Here is an 18,075-nt window from a genome sequence, read left to right as displayed (position 1 = left end):
CAAGATTTCAGCAATTCTGTATTTTAAACATGTAAAATTATACATAATTTGATGAATACTCTAAATCAGTATCAAGTATTGAGCAGAAGTGTCTAACACTTGATTCAGATGTCATATCAATATCTAGATCTCTTGTGTCATCATTTTTGGCTTCAAACTTCATTTCAATGTTTCATTGGTGTGAGTCATGACCATCTTCTGTTTGTTGGACATGAAGAATGACAATACAAGGGAATAATAGTTTAATGTCTTTGTTTTAGCAGGTTTTCTAGAAGGTTTTTGTCGAGCCTGCGACTTTTGTCGCAGAAAGCTCGACATAGGGATAGTGATCCGGCGGCGGCGGCGTTAGCTAACTTCTTAAAAGCTTTATATTTTAGAAGGTGGAAGGTCTGGATGCTTCATACTTTGTATATGGATGCCTCATGTTACGAAGTTTCCGTCAGTCACATGTCTAATGTACTTGACCTCATTTTCATGGTTCAGTGACTACTTGAAAAAAAAGTTCAGATTTTTTGTAATGTTAAATTCTCTCTTATTATAAGTAATAGGATAACTATATTTGGTATGTGCGTACCTTGCAAGTTCCTCATGCCCGTCAGACAGTTTTCACTTGACCTCGACCTCATTTCATGGATCAGTGAACAAGGTTAAGTTTTGGTGGTCAAGTCCATATCTCAGATACTATAAGCAATAGGTCTAGTATATTTGGTGTATGGAAGGACTGTAAGGTGTACATGTCCAACTGGCAGGTGTCATCTGACCTTGACCTCATTTTCATGGTTCAGTGGTTATAGTTAAGTTTTTGTGTTTTGGTCTGTTTTTCTTATACTGTATGCAATAGGTCTACTACATTTGGTGTATGGAATGATTGTAAGGTGTACATGTCTAGCTGGCAGGTGTCATCTGACCTTGACCTCATTTTCATGGTTCAGTGGTCAAAGTTATTTTTTTTAGTTTTGGTCTTTTTTTCTAATACTATATGCAATAGTTCAACTATATTTGGTGTATGGAAATATTTTATGATCTAGTTGTCAGTCACACAGTTTTTTTTTACCTTGACCTCATTTTCAAGGTTCATTGCTCAGTGTTAAGTTTTTGTGTTTTGGTCTGTTAACAAAACTATAAACAATAGGTCAACTATATTTGTTGTATGGAAGAATTATTAGCTGTACATGCCTGCCTAGCATGGTTCATCTGACCTTGACCTCATTTTCATGGTTCATTGGTCAATGTTTAGTTTACTTGGTTAATGTTAAGTTGTAATAAAGCTTTATGTTTAGGACTATCAACATAATATCAATGATTAGTAAAGAAGGCGAGACATTTCAGCGTGTGCACTCTTGTTTAATATTATACCCTTTTCCATCTGAGACTACTATAGTCTATACTGTGTTACAGTTGTCTCAGTTTCAATGAAATAAAAACACTGATAATATCAATAGTTGTTTCTTTACATTATAATAAATCGATTGAGCATATATTTCATTGATTCAAGGGGATATCTAGAAGTCAAGTGTAGCATTTTTATTATGTTTTTACACGAATATTTTTTCTTTATGACCTGGAGATGTGAAGACAAGTGACCCACACCCAAAGTTTCCCTTACAATAAAAAAAAAACAAAAATTTTGGCAGCAAAAAAACCTTTTTTTTTCGCCATGCTCCGCTTGGCTCAATTGTTAGAACTAACTTCTAATCTTTAATGAAAGATAGGAACAATGTGCTGAAATCAAACAAAGTTGTGATCTAAATAAAGTTCCCTGAAGTGACAAACAAGTTCTCCACTAGAAAGCTTTATTTTCACAGCTTATGCATTATTTAATTAATAATAATAATATAAATAAAAATAATACTAAAAAGGGGGAGGGCGTGAAATTTTCACGTCTTTGGAAGGGGTCTTGAATTTACTTTCCTTCTTCAAAGTGGGGACTTGAAAAAAATTAGAGAAATTCAGATGTTCATATCTTGTATAATTTATAAGCTTAAGATCTAGACCCAATCCCAAATAATGACAATTGGATTTCAAAAATTGTTAATAATAAGGGCCATATGAAACATGATCAAATATGTCCAATGAATATATTTTCCTCATAACAAATTAAATTGTAAGACCTAATCCTGGAAAATTCAATCTGACACATCACAATAATGAGAGGTTCATATGACAAACCGTTTCATACATCGGACAGACATATACTTGTAGCAATGATGGAATCCTCGTTCAAATTATTCTAAACTATCATTTTGAGTTAACTAAGTAACAAAAAAAATTCTTAATCCTTGGCCTAACCTCTGTAGCAAGACATGTGCTTCAAACAACAAATCAATAAAGTACCGAATAAGATTTCGCCTGTTTTGGAAACGAAATTCTCACACAAAAACTTGACATAATACTTTTTTGAAGTGGTTACAGAATTAATGATAAATATAAAGAACAACTAAAGGGATCAATTAACCTACTAGCCTGGGATCCTGGTTCAATCTAGCTTCACGTCGCAAAGACAAGTTGAGCCAGGAACACAGTCTATCAACATACGAGTTTAAAAAGTCAAATTAATAACACCATAAAACACACACAAGAAAACTAAAGGCTCTTAAGAGCCTGCGTTGCTCACCTGCATCTTCATCAATGCATGGTCACTTTGTGGTAAAAATCATTATTAAAGGGCAATAACTCAAAAATTGACAATTTCAGTAATGTTGATCTATATGTAGATCTTGTCCTGATGGTAATGTTTGCTTTTTAAAATTTCTATCTATCTATTATATTTTTCAAGATAATCTGCAAAAACTTTGTATAAAAAGGCATTAACTCTTATAAGGAGTTGACTGACATTTTGGGCCACATTGACTAAATTAAAGATCTGGTCTTGCTTGACATTTTTGCTATTTAGATTTCTATCTATCTATTATATTTTTCAAGATAAAAGACAATAAACTGCTTCGCCGAGCGCAGCTGGATATGACTGCAGAGGTCCAACCCTGAACAGTTGGGGCAAAAATGAACACAATATTCAAGCTTGATACACGTCTGAATTTGGATTGTAATTAAATAATTGACACGTACATTATAGGTTTCAGACACAGAATAAATGTAGTCAAAGAACTTAAAATTGGTTATATTTATTATTTATATTATGTGCACTGTGATGTTGCACATTACTTAGTAAATCTGTTTTCAGACTATATACAAAGAATTATCAATTGTGACCCCCAAATTTTCTTATGAAAATTGACAATTTCTTAAATTTTGCAGAAAAAAATTGACCCCCCCCCCCTTTTAAAAAAAAAAAAAAAAAATTGAAAAGAAAAAAACATTAATTTTGAAGAAAATTTTCTTTTTGTAAAATGTGGTGCAGTTTAAGAGACGTCAATACATTTAAACACGAGTTATTGTCTTAAAACTAGAAAAATGCTTATTTAAGACCCTTTTTAGCCCCTAATTCCTGAACGGTTTGGGCAATTACCCCCAAAATGAATCCCAACCTTTGACTTGTGGTATTGAACCTTGTGGAACAATTTCAGAGCAATCAAAATACTTGTGTTGTCTGCTCTATGGTCTGGTTGTTGTCTCTTTGACACATTCCCCATTTCCATTCTCAATTTTATTATACACAAGTTATTGTCCTGAAAATAGAAAAATGCTTGTTTTGGGCCCCTTTTTGACCCCTAATTCCTAAACGATTGGGACCATCAACCCCAACCTTCCTTTTGTGGTATGGAACCTTTTGTTTAACTTTCAAAGAGATCCATACACTGAAACTTAAGTTATTGTCCGGAAACCAAGTGTCTTCAGACTATGAGGACGACGACATGATAGCCAAATTTTTTTTGCGGTCGTATAAAAATGCAAAACAATTGGTAAAAATTGTCATTTAAGGGCACCAACTGCTTTAAAGGGGCATTAGCTGTCAAATTCATGTTCACTGATTTGACTCAAATTCTCATATTTGATTTATAACATATTAAAACTTATGTCCAAATTACAATAAGTCTGAAATAAACAATTAGCAATGCATAGACTCAATAATACATATCAGCATTTCATGTGTATTTCAGTCTAGATGCCATCTAATTAACCATCAAGATGACCTCCGCAGACTGCCGATGGTCACATAACCCGATATAAACATAAATAGAAATAGAAATAGATAGCGCCCTTGTGCAATTGGACTTTTCTAGGTCTGTTTGATTTCATGTTATAAGTTTAAAAAATAAGTTAATCATTGTTTTTACCTGTATAAGAACGATTTTTTGTAGATCAAATCCGTCAAGGAAATGGTTCACCTTTGTTTCACTTTCAATGCTGACATTCTTTTCCTTTTAATGGCTGAACACGACAAATACATGCGTAACCAATCTTTAGCTAATGGGTTAATAGCTAATTGAATGTCACATGAATACAGATTCAATGATGTCGAATTATTCACTTGCAAGTGAATAATTCATCTACGATGTTTCTTAGTTTCTTAGCTTATTTTGACAAAATTGAACTAAACTGGCTGCTAAAAGCGAATCATTATTTCACTATTTCACTTTCATTAATGATTGAACAAAAAAAAATCATATTTTTTTTTTTTTTATCTCGTAGCTAATGCCCCTTTAAAAGAGTCGACCAACCATTTTAGCTTTATCAACTAATTTGTTGATCTTGTCTTGCTGATCATTTTTGCTTTCCAAAGTGTCTATCTATCTTCATTTTGTATTATAGTTTTTCAACATAGGCAAAAACATTTAATTCCGTAATGGTCATTTGAGGGCCATAACTCTTATAAGGATTCAACTGATATATTCAGCCATGTTGAATCATTTGTAAATCTTGTCTAGTGTCTATCTGTCTACTTTAGTTTTGAAGATACTGAACAAAAACGCAAACTAGAGGTTCTAAAGAGCCTGTGTCGCTCACCTTGGTCTATATGCATATTCAACAAAGGACACTCTCCAACATTGTAGACGAGAATAGAATTAATGACAAAAATCTCTGTTTTTTTTTTTTATCTTATATTGCTGATCATTGAAGTCTGTTTAGTTTCTCTCTATCTTATTTAGTTATTTAGTTTTTGCTCCAAACACAAAAGAGGGTAAAAAAAATTCCTAATTTAAGGACAATAACTCCTATAAAGAGTATCAGTGTACTTTTATATCAGCAAAATTTGACTTGTTAGTAGGTCTTGTCTTGCTTATCATTTTTGATTATTTAAGTTTCTATCTATCTATTATAACTTTTATCATATAAAGCAAAACGCAAAAAAAATGGTAAAAATTGTCATTAAAGGGCAATAACTCCAATAAGGAGTCGTGGGACAATTTCAGCCATTTGTCTTAATTGTAGATCTTGTCTTGCCGATCATTTTTGTATATTTAAGTTTCTTTCCATCTATTATAAGTTTTAAGATATAAGACAAAAACACAAAAAAATTGTACAAATCTTCATCAAAGGGCAATAACTCTAATAAGGAGTCAACTGACGATTACAACCATAGACTTATTTGTAGAACTTGTCCTTCTAGTCATTTTTGCAATTTAAAGTTTCTCTCTATCTATTATAGTTTTCAAGATAATAGGCAAAAATCGAAAAAAAAAGTGGTAAAGTTTGTCATTTAAGGGCAATAACTCCTACAGGAAATCGTCTGACAGTTTTGACGTATATGGAGAATTGGTAAAGATCAACATTCTGAACAATTTTACCCTTTCAGATTTCCTCTATTTATAACGGTTATCAGAATTATAGACAAAACTTGCATTTTACCCCATATGATCTATTTTAAGCCTTGTCGGCCATCTTTGTTGGCAGGGGGTCATCGAACACATTTATCAAACACAATACCCTAATGATGATTGTGGCCAAGTTGGTTTCTATTTGGCCCAGTAGTTTCAGAGGAGAAGATTTTTGTAAAAGATAACAAATATTTACGAAAAAATTGTTAAAAATTGACTATAAAGGGCAATAACTCCTTAAGGAGTCAATTGACAACTTTGGTCATGTTAACTTATTTGTAGATCTTACTTTGCTGAACATTATTGCTGTTTACAGTTTATCTCTATCTATAATAATATTCAAGATAATTACAAAAAACTGCAAAATTTCCTTCAAATTACCAATTCAGGGGCAGCAACCCAACAACGGGTTATCTGATTTGTCTGAAAATTTCAGGGCAGATAGAACTTAACATGATGAACAATTTTACCCCCGTGTCAGATTTGCTCTAAATGCTTTGGTTTCAGAGATATAAGCCAAAATCTACATTTTACCCCTATGTTCTTTTTTTAACCATGTTGGCCATCTTGGTCGGCAGGCGGGATCACCACACACATTTTTAAACTAAATACCTCAATGATGATTGTGGCCAAGTTTGATTCTATTTGGCTCAATAGTTTCAGAGGAGATATTTTTCCAAAATCTACATTTTACCCCTTTCTATTTTTAGCCATGGTGGCCATCTTGGTTGGTGGGCCGGGTCATTGGACACATTTTTTAACTAGATACCCCAATGATGATTGTGGCCAAGTTTGGTTAACTTTCGCCCAGTAGTTTCAGAGAAGATTTTTGTAAAAGTTCACGACGGACGCCAAGTGATGAGAAAAGCTCACCTGGCCAGGTGAGCTAAAAATGGTAAAAATTGCCATTAAATGGCAATAACTCTTATAAGGAGTTAAATGGCGATTTCAACCAAGTTTGACTTATTTGTAAATCTTGTCTTGCTTATCATTTTTGCTTTTTAAAGTTTCTCTCTATCTATTATAGTTTTCAAGAAAAAAAGGCAAAAATGAATACAAATGGTAAAATTAATAATTTAAGGTCAATAACTCCTATAAGAAGTCCCCTGACAGTTTTGATGTAAATGGAAAGTATGTATGGTACATCTCAACATTCTGAGCATTACTACTCTGTCAGATTTTCTCTATTAATAGCAGTTTTCAAGATAATAGACAAAATTTGCATTTTAGACCTATGTTCATATTTTAGCCATTTCGGTCATGTTGGTTGGCAGGCAGGGTCATTGGACACAGATACTCCAATGATGATTGTGGCTAAGGTGGTTAAATTGGGCCAGTAGTTTCAGAGGATTTTTGTAAAAGCTCATGTGACCCTTTGGGCAAGGGGAGCTACTATGGAAACACAGGGTGTGTCGCTGAATATTTTGATAGTGGAAAGTAAATTATTACAGTAAATTATGTAAGTCAAAAGTTCAGCTGTGTAATATTGACATGAAAGAGGAGTTTCAAATGGACAAACCTAATGACATACATAATTGAGTATAACAGCTCTAAAAGATATAACACAAATGTTTTACAGTTCATATGTGTATATTTACATGATCATGGAAATTATTGGGAACTATATTTCAGCATATGTTGATTATTTGGCAAACATGGCTTATCATAGTTTGTAAGGTGGTGTCTTTGGAAAGTATTGGAACAAATTCCAATCTTTCAAAAAATAATTATCCTCTCAGCCAATGACTGTTTTACAAACCAAAGTCTCTGTAGACAAATCAAGAGAAGTTCACTTAAAATTTCAACAATAACAAAAGTTTGACTGTTTATGTCATAGGAAAAACTGCACTACAATGGGATTCAGAATTCTGGACACAAAGGACAATACACAAATGAGGCAAATCAAAAGTTACAAAACTGTAAATCGAAACCTATTTCAAACCAAAGCATAATTCTTAAATGTTTAAAACCATGCCCAGACCATTCCTTCAGTCAAACTCTACACAGACATTCATTAGATCTTTAGTGAAAAAATAAGTTCAAAGTTACCTCATACCCAAGATTTTTTCAAACATAATTGTAATACAACAAGAAAATGTGTCAATAGGAAACCATAACTAACTCATATTTCCATGTTTAGAAAACTACTAAACCTGGGTTAAAACATTTTGCAATTAAAAATCCCATCACATAAAGTATTTTTGTGACATTAACAAAAGATAAGTGATAAGTGAAGGTTTAGGCCAAATAAAATCCTTACATCCTTTCTGATGTTTATTTAATATTTAAGATGCATAATATTCTTTATGTTCTTCTGCTAATGGTTTTAGAATGCACTGATCTTTCATACTGATGACCCATCCAGGTTCAAGTCCATAAAATATTTGCCTTGGGTCTTTCTTACGTAATAATAACTCCTTTTTAGACTCATCAGAGATTTCAGGTAATTCATATCCATACTTTTGAGCAAGTTCAATTCTTGCCTGTACAATGTCCTCTGGATCAGCTAAGTAGCCTCGATTTTTGGCATTAGAGTAGTATTCAAATGCATCCTGTGGTGGCAATTTGCATTTTGGTATTGGGGTACTAGTCTTAAGAAACTTGAGAACGTTTGACATGGCTTTCACACATTCAGGATCATAGTATCTAGTAGTGATTACACCTCCATTTCTTTCTATGGCTGCTATGACCTGCTCACTCGCATGCTGAACTTCTATATTAATCTGTGCTTGAAATGTATCTGTTCCCTATAAAAATAAATCTGTATCAGTATTTCAAATAAATTATAATTAATTCCAAATGTATATATCTGACTTCACCTCAATTCATTTCCATGATTTTATAACTTTTTTAATGTATTAATATGTGAGGAGATCCTAACCTATTGGTGATTATTTATATTCGAAAATAAATCGCTTGTGAATAAGACTTGGTTTACAGTATTTAAGTATCGGCAATCATGCAGGTGGTATCAGACAGATCTGTAAAACAGCTATCATGACAAAACTCATCACAGTATCAGACAGATCTGTAATACAGCTATCATGACAAAACTCATCACGGTATCAGACAGATCTGTAAAACAGCTATCATGACAAAACTCATCACGGTATCAGACAGATCTGTAAAACAGCTATCATGACAAAACTCATCACAGTATCAGACAGATCTGTAATACAGCTATCATGACAAAACTCATCACGGTATCAGACAGATCTGTAAAACAGCTATCATGACAAAACTCATCACGGTATCAGACAGATCTGTAAAACAGCTATCATGACAAAACTCATCACGGTATCAGACAGATCTGTAAAACAGCTATCATGACAAAACTCATCACGGTATCAGACAGATCTGTAAAACAGCTATCATGACCAAACTCATCACGGTATCAGACAGATCTGTAAAACAGCTATCATGACAAAACTCATCACAGTATCAGACAGATCTGTAATACAGCTATCATGACAAAACTCATCACAGTATCAGACAGATCTGTAAAACAGCTATCATGACAAAACTCATCACAGTATCAGACAGATCTGTAATACAGCTATCATGACAAAACTCATCACGGTATCAGACAGATCTGTAAAACAGCTATCATGACAAAACTCATCACGGTATCAGACAGATCTGTAAAACAGCTATCATGACAAAACTCATCACGGTATCAGACAGATCTGTAAAACAGCTATCATGACCAAACTCATCACGGTATCAGACAGATCTGTAAAACAGCTATCATGACAAAACTCATCACAGTATCAGACAGATCTGTAATACAGCTATCATGACAAAACTCATCACAGTATCAGACAGATCTGTAAAACAGCTATCATGACAAAACTCATCACAGTATCAGACAGATCTGTAATACAGCTATCATGACAAAACTCATCACGGTATCAGACAGATCTGTAAAACAGCTATCATGACAAAACTCATCACAGTATCAGACAGATCTGTAATACAGCTATCATGACAAAACTCATCACAGTATCAGACAGATCTGTAATACAGCTATCATAACAAAACTCATCATGGTATCAGACAGATCTGTAAAACAGCTATCATGACAAAACTCATCACGGTATCAGACAGATCTGTAAAACAGCTATCATGACAAAACTCATCACAGTATCAGACAGATCTGTAATACAGCTATCATGACAAAACTCATCACGTTATCAGACAGATCTGTAAAACAGCTATCATGACAAAACTCATTACTGTCAAGCTGGTAACCAAATGTGAATTCATTCTATTCAGCATGATCAAAGAAAATGGTGAAGGAAATATTTGTTGGACAAATGGACGGATGGACAAGGTGAATGCAATTGTGTGTAGGGTATAATAAATATGTTAATTGTGCATATTTTTTTAAGCAAGGTCTTTTACCTACACCTAAAATGAAATTAGATTAAATAAATTTTGATAATGTATAAGAAAAAATGAAAGAACCTTAGTGAGCGCGCTCCTATACCCCACGTCCCCACATTGTCATTGGAGAAATAAAATAAGTGTAAGAAAAAAAAAATTGTATCAGAATAAAAAATTGAATCAAAATTTCCTGTCAATATGCACATCTACATAGTATGTCCTTATTATCTACGCAGTTTCATGAAATTCTGTTGTGTGGTTTGAGAGGAGTTGCGATGACAAAAGGTTGCAGTTGTATATTGGGCAAATAAGTTCAAAGGGGCGTAACTCCTGGAAAAAAAATTGAATCGTAATTTCCTGTTGATATGCACATCTACGTAGTATGTCCTTATTATCAGAAAAGATTTCATGAAATTCTGTTGTGTGGTTTGAGAGGAGTTGCGATGACAAAAGGTTGCAGTTGTATATTGGGCAAATAAGTTCAAAGGGGCGTAACTCCTGGAAAAAAAATTGAATCGTAATTTCCTGTCGAAATGCACATCTATGTAGTATGTCCTTATTATCTGAAAAGGTTTCATGAAATTCTGTTGTGTGGTTTGAGAGGAGTTGCGATGACAAACTGTTGCAGTAGTACATTAAAGTAAATAAGTTCAAAGGAGCGTAACTCCTAGAAAAAAAATTGAATTGTAATTTCCTGTTGATATGCACAACAACATAGTATGTCCTTATTATCTAAAAAGGTTTCGTGAAATTCTGTTGTGTGGTTTGAGAGGAGTTGCGATGACAAAAAACAGGACTGACGGACTGACGGACGGGTCAAAAACATTATACCCTCCGCAACTCGTTGCGTGGGGTATAATAAGCTAGTAAAAAAAAAAACGTTGCTATACAAACAAGTTAACCTGACTTAGTATCAATTAAGAAAACTCATTTGAATGTACCATAAATCATCTGATTTGGAGTATCTGATTAAGTATTTAAAAATTAAAGTTTTTTTTTCTACACATTTTCTTATAATTTACACATACGCACACTGGGGTTGATTTTATGTTAAGTTTAATTGGAGAGACTTCAAATATACTTAAGTTAACTGAAATTCAAGGTCGACATATTATGGCCAATAATGTTTGAACAACAGCAAACTATTACAGGGACAACACAATATCTCAATTGATCTGAGTTTCAGACACATCCTTTTTATTATATATAGTTTTTAGGCTTAAAAGATTTATTTATCTGTCTTTCATTATTAAGCTGCGTAAATCTAAGACTGAATTAGATAACAGACACATTGGTGCTTACAAAAAATAGTTGGTGATATTCTGAATTTTTTTTCCAATTAAAGTCCAATAACTCTAGAATGACTGCTATAATTATCTCCCATTAATTGAATACATGTATGATACAAATCATGAAGGCCTAAACCCATATATATGTTAATTATTGTCTTGATTCTAAAGATTTTTAAGGGGTAATTCTTGGTTATAAGATAAGATAAGATATTTTTATTTCCAATTAATGGCCCCAAAGGGCATAAACATTACAACACCAATAATTTTTCATAATACAATACAAACAATGAGATAAAAAAAAAAGAAAGTTTAACGAGAACTATTTAAGTTCTTAAAGAATACGTAGATAAAGAATCTATAGTACGTTTTTTCTTTTTAATACTAATGCATTTTATTGCAAGTGTGGTTGATATAGATAACAAACAAGCAGCCCAAAAAGAAAAAAGAAAAATAGATATCCATATATGTATAGTACAAAAAAAGTTGGATCAATTAAACATATAATAATTAGCCAAAAAGAAAGTAGAAATTAAGCATGTCCATGACTCATCCTGTGTCAGCAGCAAATAGGAAAGTATTATGGTTTCCTAAAGGCAGCTGACACCAGGGGGCGATACCTTATGGGCCATAGGCATGTAAAATGTGTGCAAATGTCTCTTTCCTACCTGTATCAAAAGCAAACAAGTAAGCATCATAGGTAACTTGAATGCAGTTGATACCAGGGGGCCGGACGATGCCTCAAGGAAATAAGAGAACATTAGATTAAATAATATATTCTAACAATCAATTTTTTTTTTTTAATCGGCTAGTATGTTTGTGATATTCAGATGAATATAATTTTCTATGTCCAATCAAATGTATATACACACATAGATTTCCTTTAACTAATCTTCACTAAGGAAGATGTTTGTATATAAAATTACATATTATTTTAAGTAACTCAACATTTTCTACACTAAATAACCAGATAATTTTGCTTTGACTGCTCATATGATTAAAATAAGAATTATATTTTGCAATACTAGCCAACATACAATTTCTACCATCCTCAAATTTGTTACAATCAAATAGAAAATGAGCCTCATCGTCGACAGTATTGGAAGAACATTTATTACATATTCTGTTAATTCGGGGAATACCCTGATATCTACCTAATTCTATTTGTAATCTATGAGAAGATACACGTAATTTAGTAAAACTTCTTCTAAGTTCAAAATTCTTGATCAATGTTAGATATTTTTCAAAGCCAAAATTTGTTTAATATAAAAGGTAGGTTTTCAGTTTACTGTCTGAAAATTTATCTATTTGTTTTTTCCAACAGCTAATAAACAATATTGATAGCTTGGTTTGTATATATTTCTTAAATTTGTATAAGGATTCACAAAATGGAGCATTTATGGCATTTGTATAGTCAATACCAAGTATTTTAAAAATAACATTTATTGAACCATACTATGATGTTATATTCATGTGATGTAGTGTCTTTGATTGTGTATATGCCTCTTTTAATAGAGGAAAATTATTTGAAAAACAAAATGTAATACAATCATTCAATCTATTCCATAAAAAGAACATCACTCTTTGTTTTTCAACCATAACAAAATCATTTATTTATGGGAACATGTACAAGATTCTTTTAAAATAATATACAAGCATGCTTAGAAGGTAAGTCAATTACCTGCGCCAAGAAAACGTTATATTATCTGACTTTTCTTTTCTCATAAGAAAAAAATTTTCAGATAAAAATTCATGGAAACAGTCCATGCAAAATATTTTGTATTATGAAAAAAAAACTAGACAAAGTGATGCCCCCGCACTCCACTTTGAAGTAACTGTATTATAACAAAGTCAATGTAGGACCTTCTTTGAGATATAATTGTATGAACTGTAGGAGGAGTTATTTGGAAAAGCTCCTCTTATGCATAAATTCTCCAAAAAATGACAAAGTTCAACTATCTCCCAAAAGAGCAAATATTAATAAAAATCAAAACCCTGACCACATGCACACCTTCAATATATGTACAAACAGACAGCAAAGTGAAAAATTCCTTGGATTCAAACTGTAGGAGGAGTTATGCGGAATAACTATATACCCATAATGGGACGGACGGACAGGGGTAAAACAATATGCCCCCAACTTTTAGTTGCGGGGACATAAAAAATGTTTCTGTAAAGAAGACAATCTTTTTGGTTGGACTATTTTTCTTCACACAGGCATATTGATCATGTTAATCTTGTCGTTATTGTAAAATCAAAGCAGTATGCACACAGGTTTGAAACTTGATGAATGATGAGGCATCCGAAATCTTTCAAAATTAATAATTTCAAAGCAGTGTGCGACGGCAATCAGGTGTTAAACTTGATGATGAATCCAGAAGCTTTCAAAATAAATAAGTATAAAAGATATAACAAAAATTAAACATAAATAGTTTCAAACTCTAACCCTTAAGTTTAGTAACAGGAACCAAAACTATTATTTTGCTGGAACTAATAAAAAACAGCTACAGTTAATTACTGGTACCTAATAATCAAAGACATGATTACTTGTCATAACATGCATAGTTTCTAAGGTCTATGAATGGAAGTAACTTAGGATGTAACCTTCTCTTGGGAAACCATGGAAAATGTCTGTATGCATTTATTATTGTGATTGTTGAACAATGAACAAAAATGTGAGATCAATTATTGCAATTTAAGAGTATATTGCATATAAATAATTAATGCTACCACATTTCAGAATGTGAGTTTTTATTTTTGCGGAATCTTAACTTGTCACAATTTTCACAATAATAAAAACATCGCAAAAATTTCTAAATTTACAGGATAACATGGACTCATTACCTCTTCTGTCAAATTAACACCATAATGGTTGTCTTCTATTGAACAGTCGTAATGAGCAGTATTACAAAACGTCAGTAAATCTATTGGTTCATTGATGTCCACCAAACCCATATCAATTAACCTTTGAACTTGGAGTAAACTAAAAGGTGGGTACTGCCTTCTAAATCTGAAAAAAAGTACAAATATAAGGCTGAAAGATAGTCTTGTAAAATAAGGAGATGTGGTATATGATACAACTATCCACCAGAGTCCAAATGACAAGGATTTTTAAAGCAACTATAGGTCATGCTGATAATAATACTTATACCACTAGTACTGAGGATCATAACTTACCTATATTCATGGAAAAATAATATCAACAGTTAAAATAAATTATTTTTTCACCAAAGATGATGAAGAGTTTGGCTTTTCAAGATTCAAGATATGAATTGGTAAATGAATATGAGTAATTATATTTATATATGTACTTGATTGATGGTTGGTAAATGTATAGCAGAAAATATTGCATACATTTGTATGTATACAGAATGAGAACATCTTAATCTGCTATGAATATACACTGCTTGCTTTGTACAACAATGACAGGCTGTGCTTTATTTTTTACATGCTCAATCTAATTACAGATCGTATATGTTTTCTTCTTCTGTCAATTTGTTTCCTCCATGTTTGATATATAAATGTATTTTTAATAGATGAAAACTTGTAAGGGGTTTTGTGGAACCCTGTGTCTTGCCTGTGATTGCTGCTGTCAGTGTAAAAGTGTAATTTTGACTTAAAAAGTGAGTCCATTTATCAGCAAAATACAGAATTTAAAACTGTTTCTTTAGATGTTATTTCTTGGTCTTGAAGCATGTGAAGATTAGCTTCTGTCCAAATTTCACAACAATTCATGAAGGTTAACAAGTTTAACATGTCAAATTAATTTAATCCCAGACTGTTTGTAAATGTTATCTGTAAAAAAATCTATCAGAAAAATACTAAAAAAGAAAAAAAATCTTTTTTTTAAACGTTTGCTTCAGACATTATCTCTTAATCATAAAAAGGCTTCTGCCAGTTTCATAAAATTCTATGTTGGTTTGACAAAGTAATTGATGTGTAACAAACTTTAATCCATGACTAAGTCCATTTATCAGTAAAACACTAAAAAAAAATTTGTTTTAAACTTTGCCCTGGATACTGTCTTTTGGTCATAGACAAGCTTCTGTCCAAATTTCATAAAATTCAATGAAGGTTTGATCAAGTTGTTGATGTCTGAAAAAACTTTAACCCCAGACTGAACCTAAATCGCTTTGTCTCGCTTTCTCGACATAAATGTGGCAGGCTTGACAAAAATTAATGCAGTAGTGTTTACTGACTGTAAGTTAACTCTCTACTTCATAAGTACTAGGAATAAATAGTTAAATGCCAAAAAAAAGAAGTTGAAATTCGATAAAAATTCCTTTTTCCATCCTATTTCAACATGTTTAATGAAGAAAATTACCAAGAACTTTATTTGGTCGTGTTGTGGTTTATGTAAGCATGTTAATTATAAGTCATTTGTAAATAATCTACTGATATTTTATCAAGTTAATCATTTATGTGACTTTTTTGAGTAGAAAAAATAATGTCTTTATCAAATTCTTCTTATTCTATATGACAACATCAACAAAGTAAGAAAATCACACAAAGAAATCTCTGTGAATTAGGATAGAAAGATATAAAAAAAAAAATATTTAATTTGCAATATTCATATTTGACGATAGTATAAATCATTTGTTGTTTCACTTACTCATGGTCTTTGTAATATGGCTCACATGGTATTCTTATGTGAAATGGAATTTGTCCTCCTTCATATCCCAATGGTGGTAATGTCATCCTCTGTCCCATACCCTTGTGTCCTCGTCCATGTGTCTTATTCTTTCCTGCACTTCTTCTCTTGTTGAAATTCTGCAGTTATAGATTACAGATTAAACCATAAGTTGGTATTCCATGTGAACACACACTTGAAAATATAATATATAAACTACAATGTTGTAAAGTAAAGGTGACAAATGTTTGATGGTGTGCTTTGGAAGCACATAATTTTCTCTATCCCATTTTAGCTTTCAAAGGAGATCAGCAGAAATGAGTTCTCAATCTCTAGTTAAATTACAAGAACTTTCGAAATGAAATAATTATAATCATCAGTACTTCTTTATGGTATACTGGTAAAAGAAACTAATGCACTCATTAGAAGTATGACAGTGATATCTTCCATTAATCTAAAAGGAAACAATCATTGGAATCCTTCATTGTTAAAGAAACAATCTGCACTACGGTGTCATCAATCAAACAAGTCGAGTCTTTGATCCATTTTTATATCAACTTCAACCCAGAGTTAGCATAACACTCATCACTATATCATGTTTAAATTTTTTAATAAAAAAAATCCATAAAAAGTATAAATTCTTTTTTTACATACACTCATTTTGCTCCATTGCATGTATTGTATTAATTTAATTCAATTTGATATTTTTTGGGAAAAACACAACATATAGAGGTGGAATTTCACTACATTACCATGATTACAGAAATGACTACAAATACAAACAAATCTTCCAGTTATTACTTTACATATTGTATATAAATAACAAATAACTCAAGATTTAAACAAAAATGTGGTTACTATTACAAAAAGAAATAATGCACTAAAGCTTTGAAAATGTATAAAATCAAAATTAAATAAAATTCCGCAAAATTTCATGATTGATCTTAGCCAATTAACGTCATGGTTTTGTCATATCAATAAAAACTTTCAAGCTAAAGATTATTCCGTTACTTGTACGCTTCAAATTCGGATATTATCTTATTGAAATGAAGTTTTTGAGGTAGGTACTATTTCATTTTAGATTCTGTTGCATTAAACAATCATTTAGGGATTTTAGAAAGTCAATATGGCAGCTAATTCCTTAATTACAACATGTCAATTATGCATTTGATGGTAAATAGAAGCCATTAAACAAAAAATTGTTAATTAAAAATCGTGAATGTTTAGGTTAAGAATCATAAGGATTAAACACATTTTTTCTAGAAGTTATTGATGTGTAAACCGGGGCGCTTACTCATCAACATTACATTAAAGTCTTTATTCCTATATCGTTAGATCATATGTTTGAGTACGTCATCTGAATTTGTACTATGCATGCGTTTCCAATGGAAATTGAGACGTCACAATGCATTTTAAATAGCATGAAAGCCCATAATACAAGGATAATGTATATACTCATTTAGATTTTGTCTATAAAGGATTGATATTTGGTGAACAGTATTGATTGGTGTTTAACGGCACTTTCAGCACTATTGTGCTATTTCGTGGCGGTAATTTTTTATTGATGGAGGATTTATAATAATTGTGTATAATTTCTATACATGTCATAATTAAAAAAACTTGTAGAAGGTAGGAAATGGTAGAACAATTGTTAATCATGTTTGGAAAAATTTTTATTCTTAATTTAACCTTTTTATAAGCACCAGGCATGTCTTTGAGATTGTTCAATGCAACCCGCGGATATGACCGCAGGAGCTGTAAAGCTTTATCTGCAAATTTTCCAGCCTGAGCCATCTCTCATTGGTTTTGTCCTTGACCCCTGAAATTGAATCGTGATCAATTTAGTTAATCAACAAAATCGTTCAAGTAATCGTTATTGCGACACTGAAGGGGATCAGTCACTTCGAGTATTTTTTAACTATGCATTAAAAATACAGCGATGATTTATTTTCTGATTTATTTTTAATTATAAACTATTAAAGCGTAAATTCATCAGTAGAATATGTTAGAAACTATTATTCTTGATGATGAAACTAAAAATAGATAGCATTTC

General features: G+C 32.0%; 1 protein-coding gene across 1 annotated transcript; it reads right to left on the bottom strand.

Annotated features, from left to right (window-relative positions):
• Positions 1 to 7,978: 7,978 nt before the first annotated feature.
• On the bottom strand, positions 7,979 to 17,867 carry LOC127723125 (39S ribosomal protein L15, mitochondrial-like). Its single transcript, XM_052229623.1, has 4 exons — positions 17,712 to 17,867; positions 16,005 to 16,162; positions 14,237 to 14,402; positions 7,979 to 8,464 (listed from the first exon to the last, which is right to left on the bottom strand). Exons 1-4 carry the CDS (start codon positions 17,814 to 17,816, stop codon positions 8,003 to 8,005), a joined length of 891 nt encoding a protein of 296 aa, XP_052085583.1. The 5' UTR covers positions 17,817 to 17,867; the 3' UTR covers positions 7,979 to 8,002.
• Positions 17,868 to 18,075: the final 208 nt, after the last annotated feature.

Source organism: Mytilus californianus, unplaced genomic scaffold (genome assembly GCF_021869535.1).
Source record: "Mytilus californianus isolate M0D057914Y unplaced genomic scaffold, xbMytCali1.0.p SCAF_1, whole genome shotgun sequence".
Lineage (NCBI taxonomy): Eukaryota > Metazoa > Mollusca > Bivalvia > Mytilida > Mytilidae > Mytilus > Mytilus californianus.
Note: the sequence above shows the minus strand (reverse complement) of the source record. Positions and strands in the feature narration are given on the sequence as shown.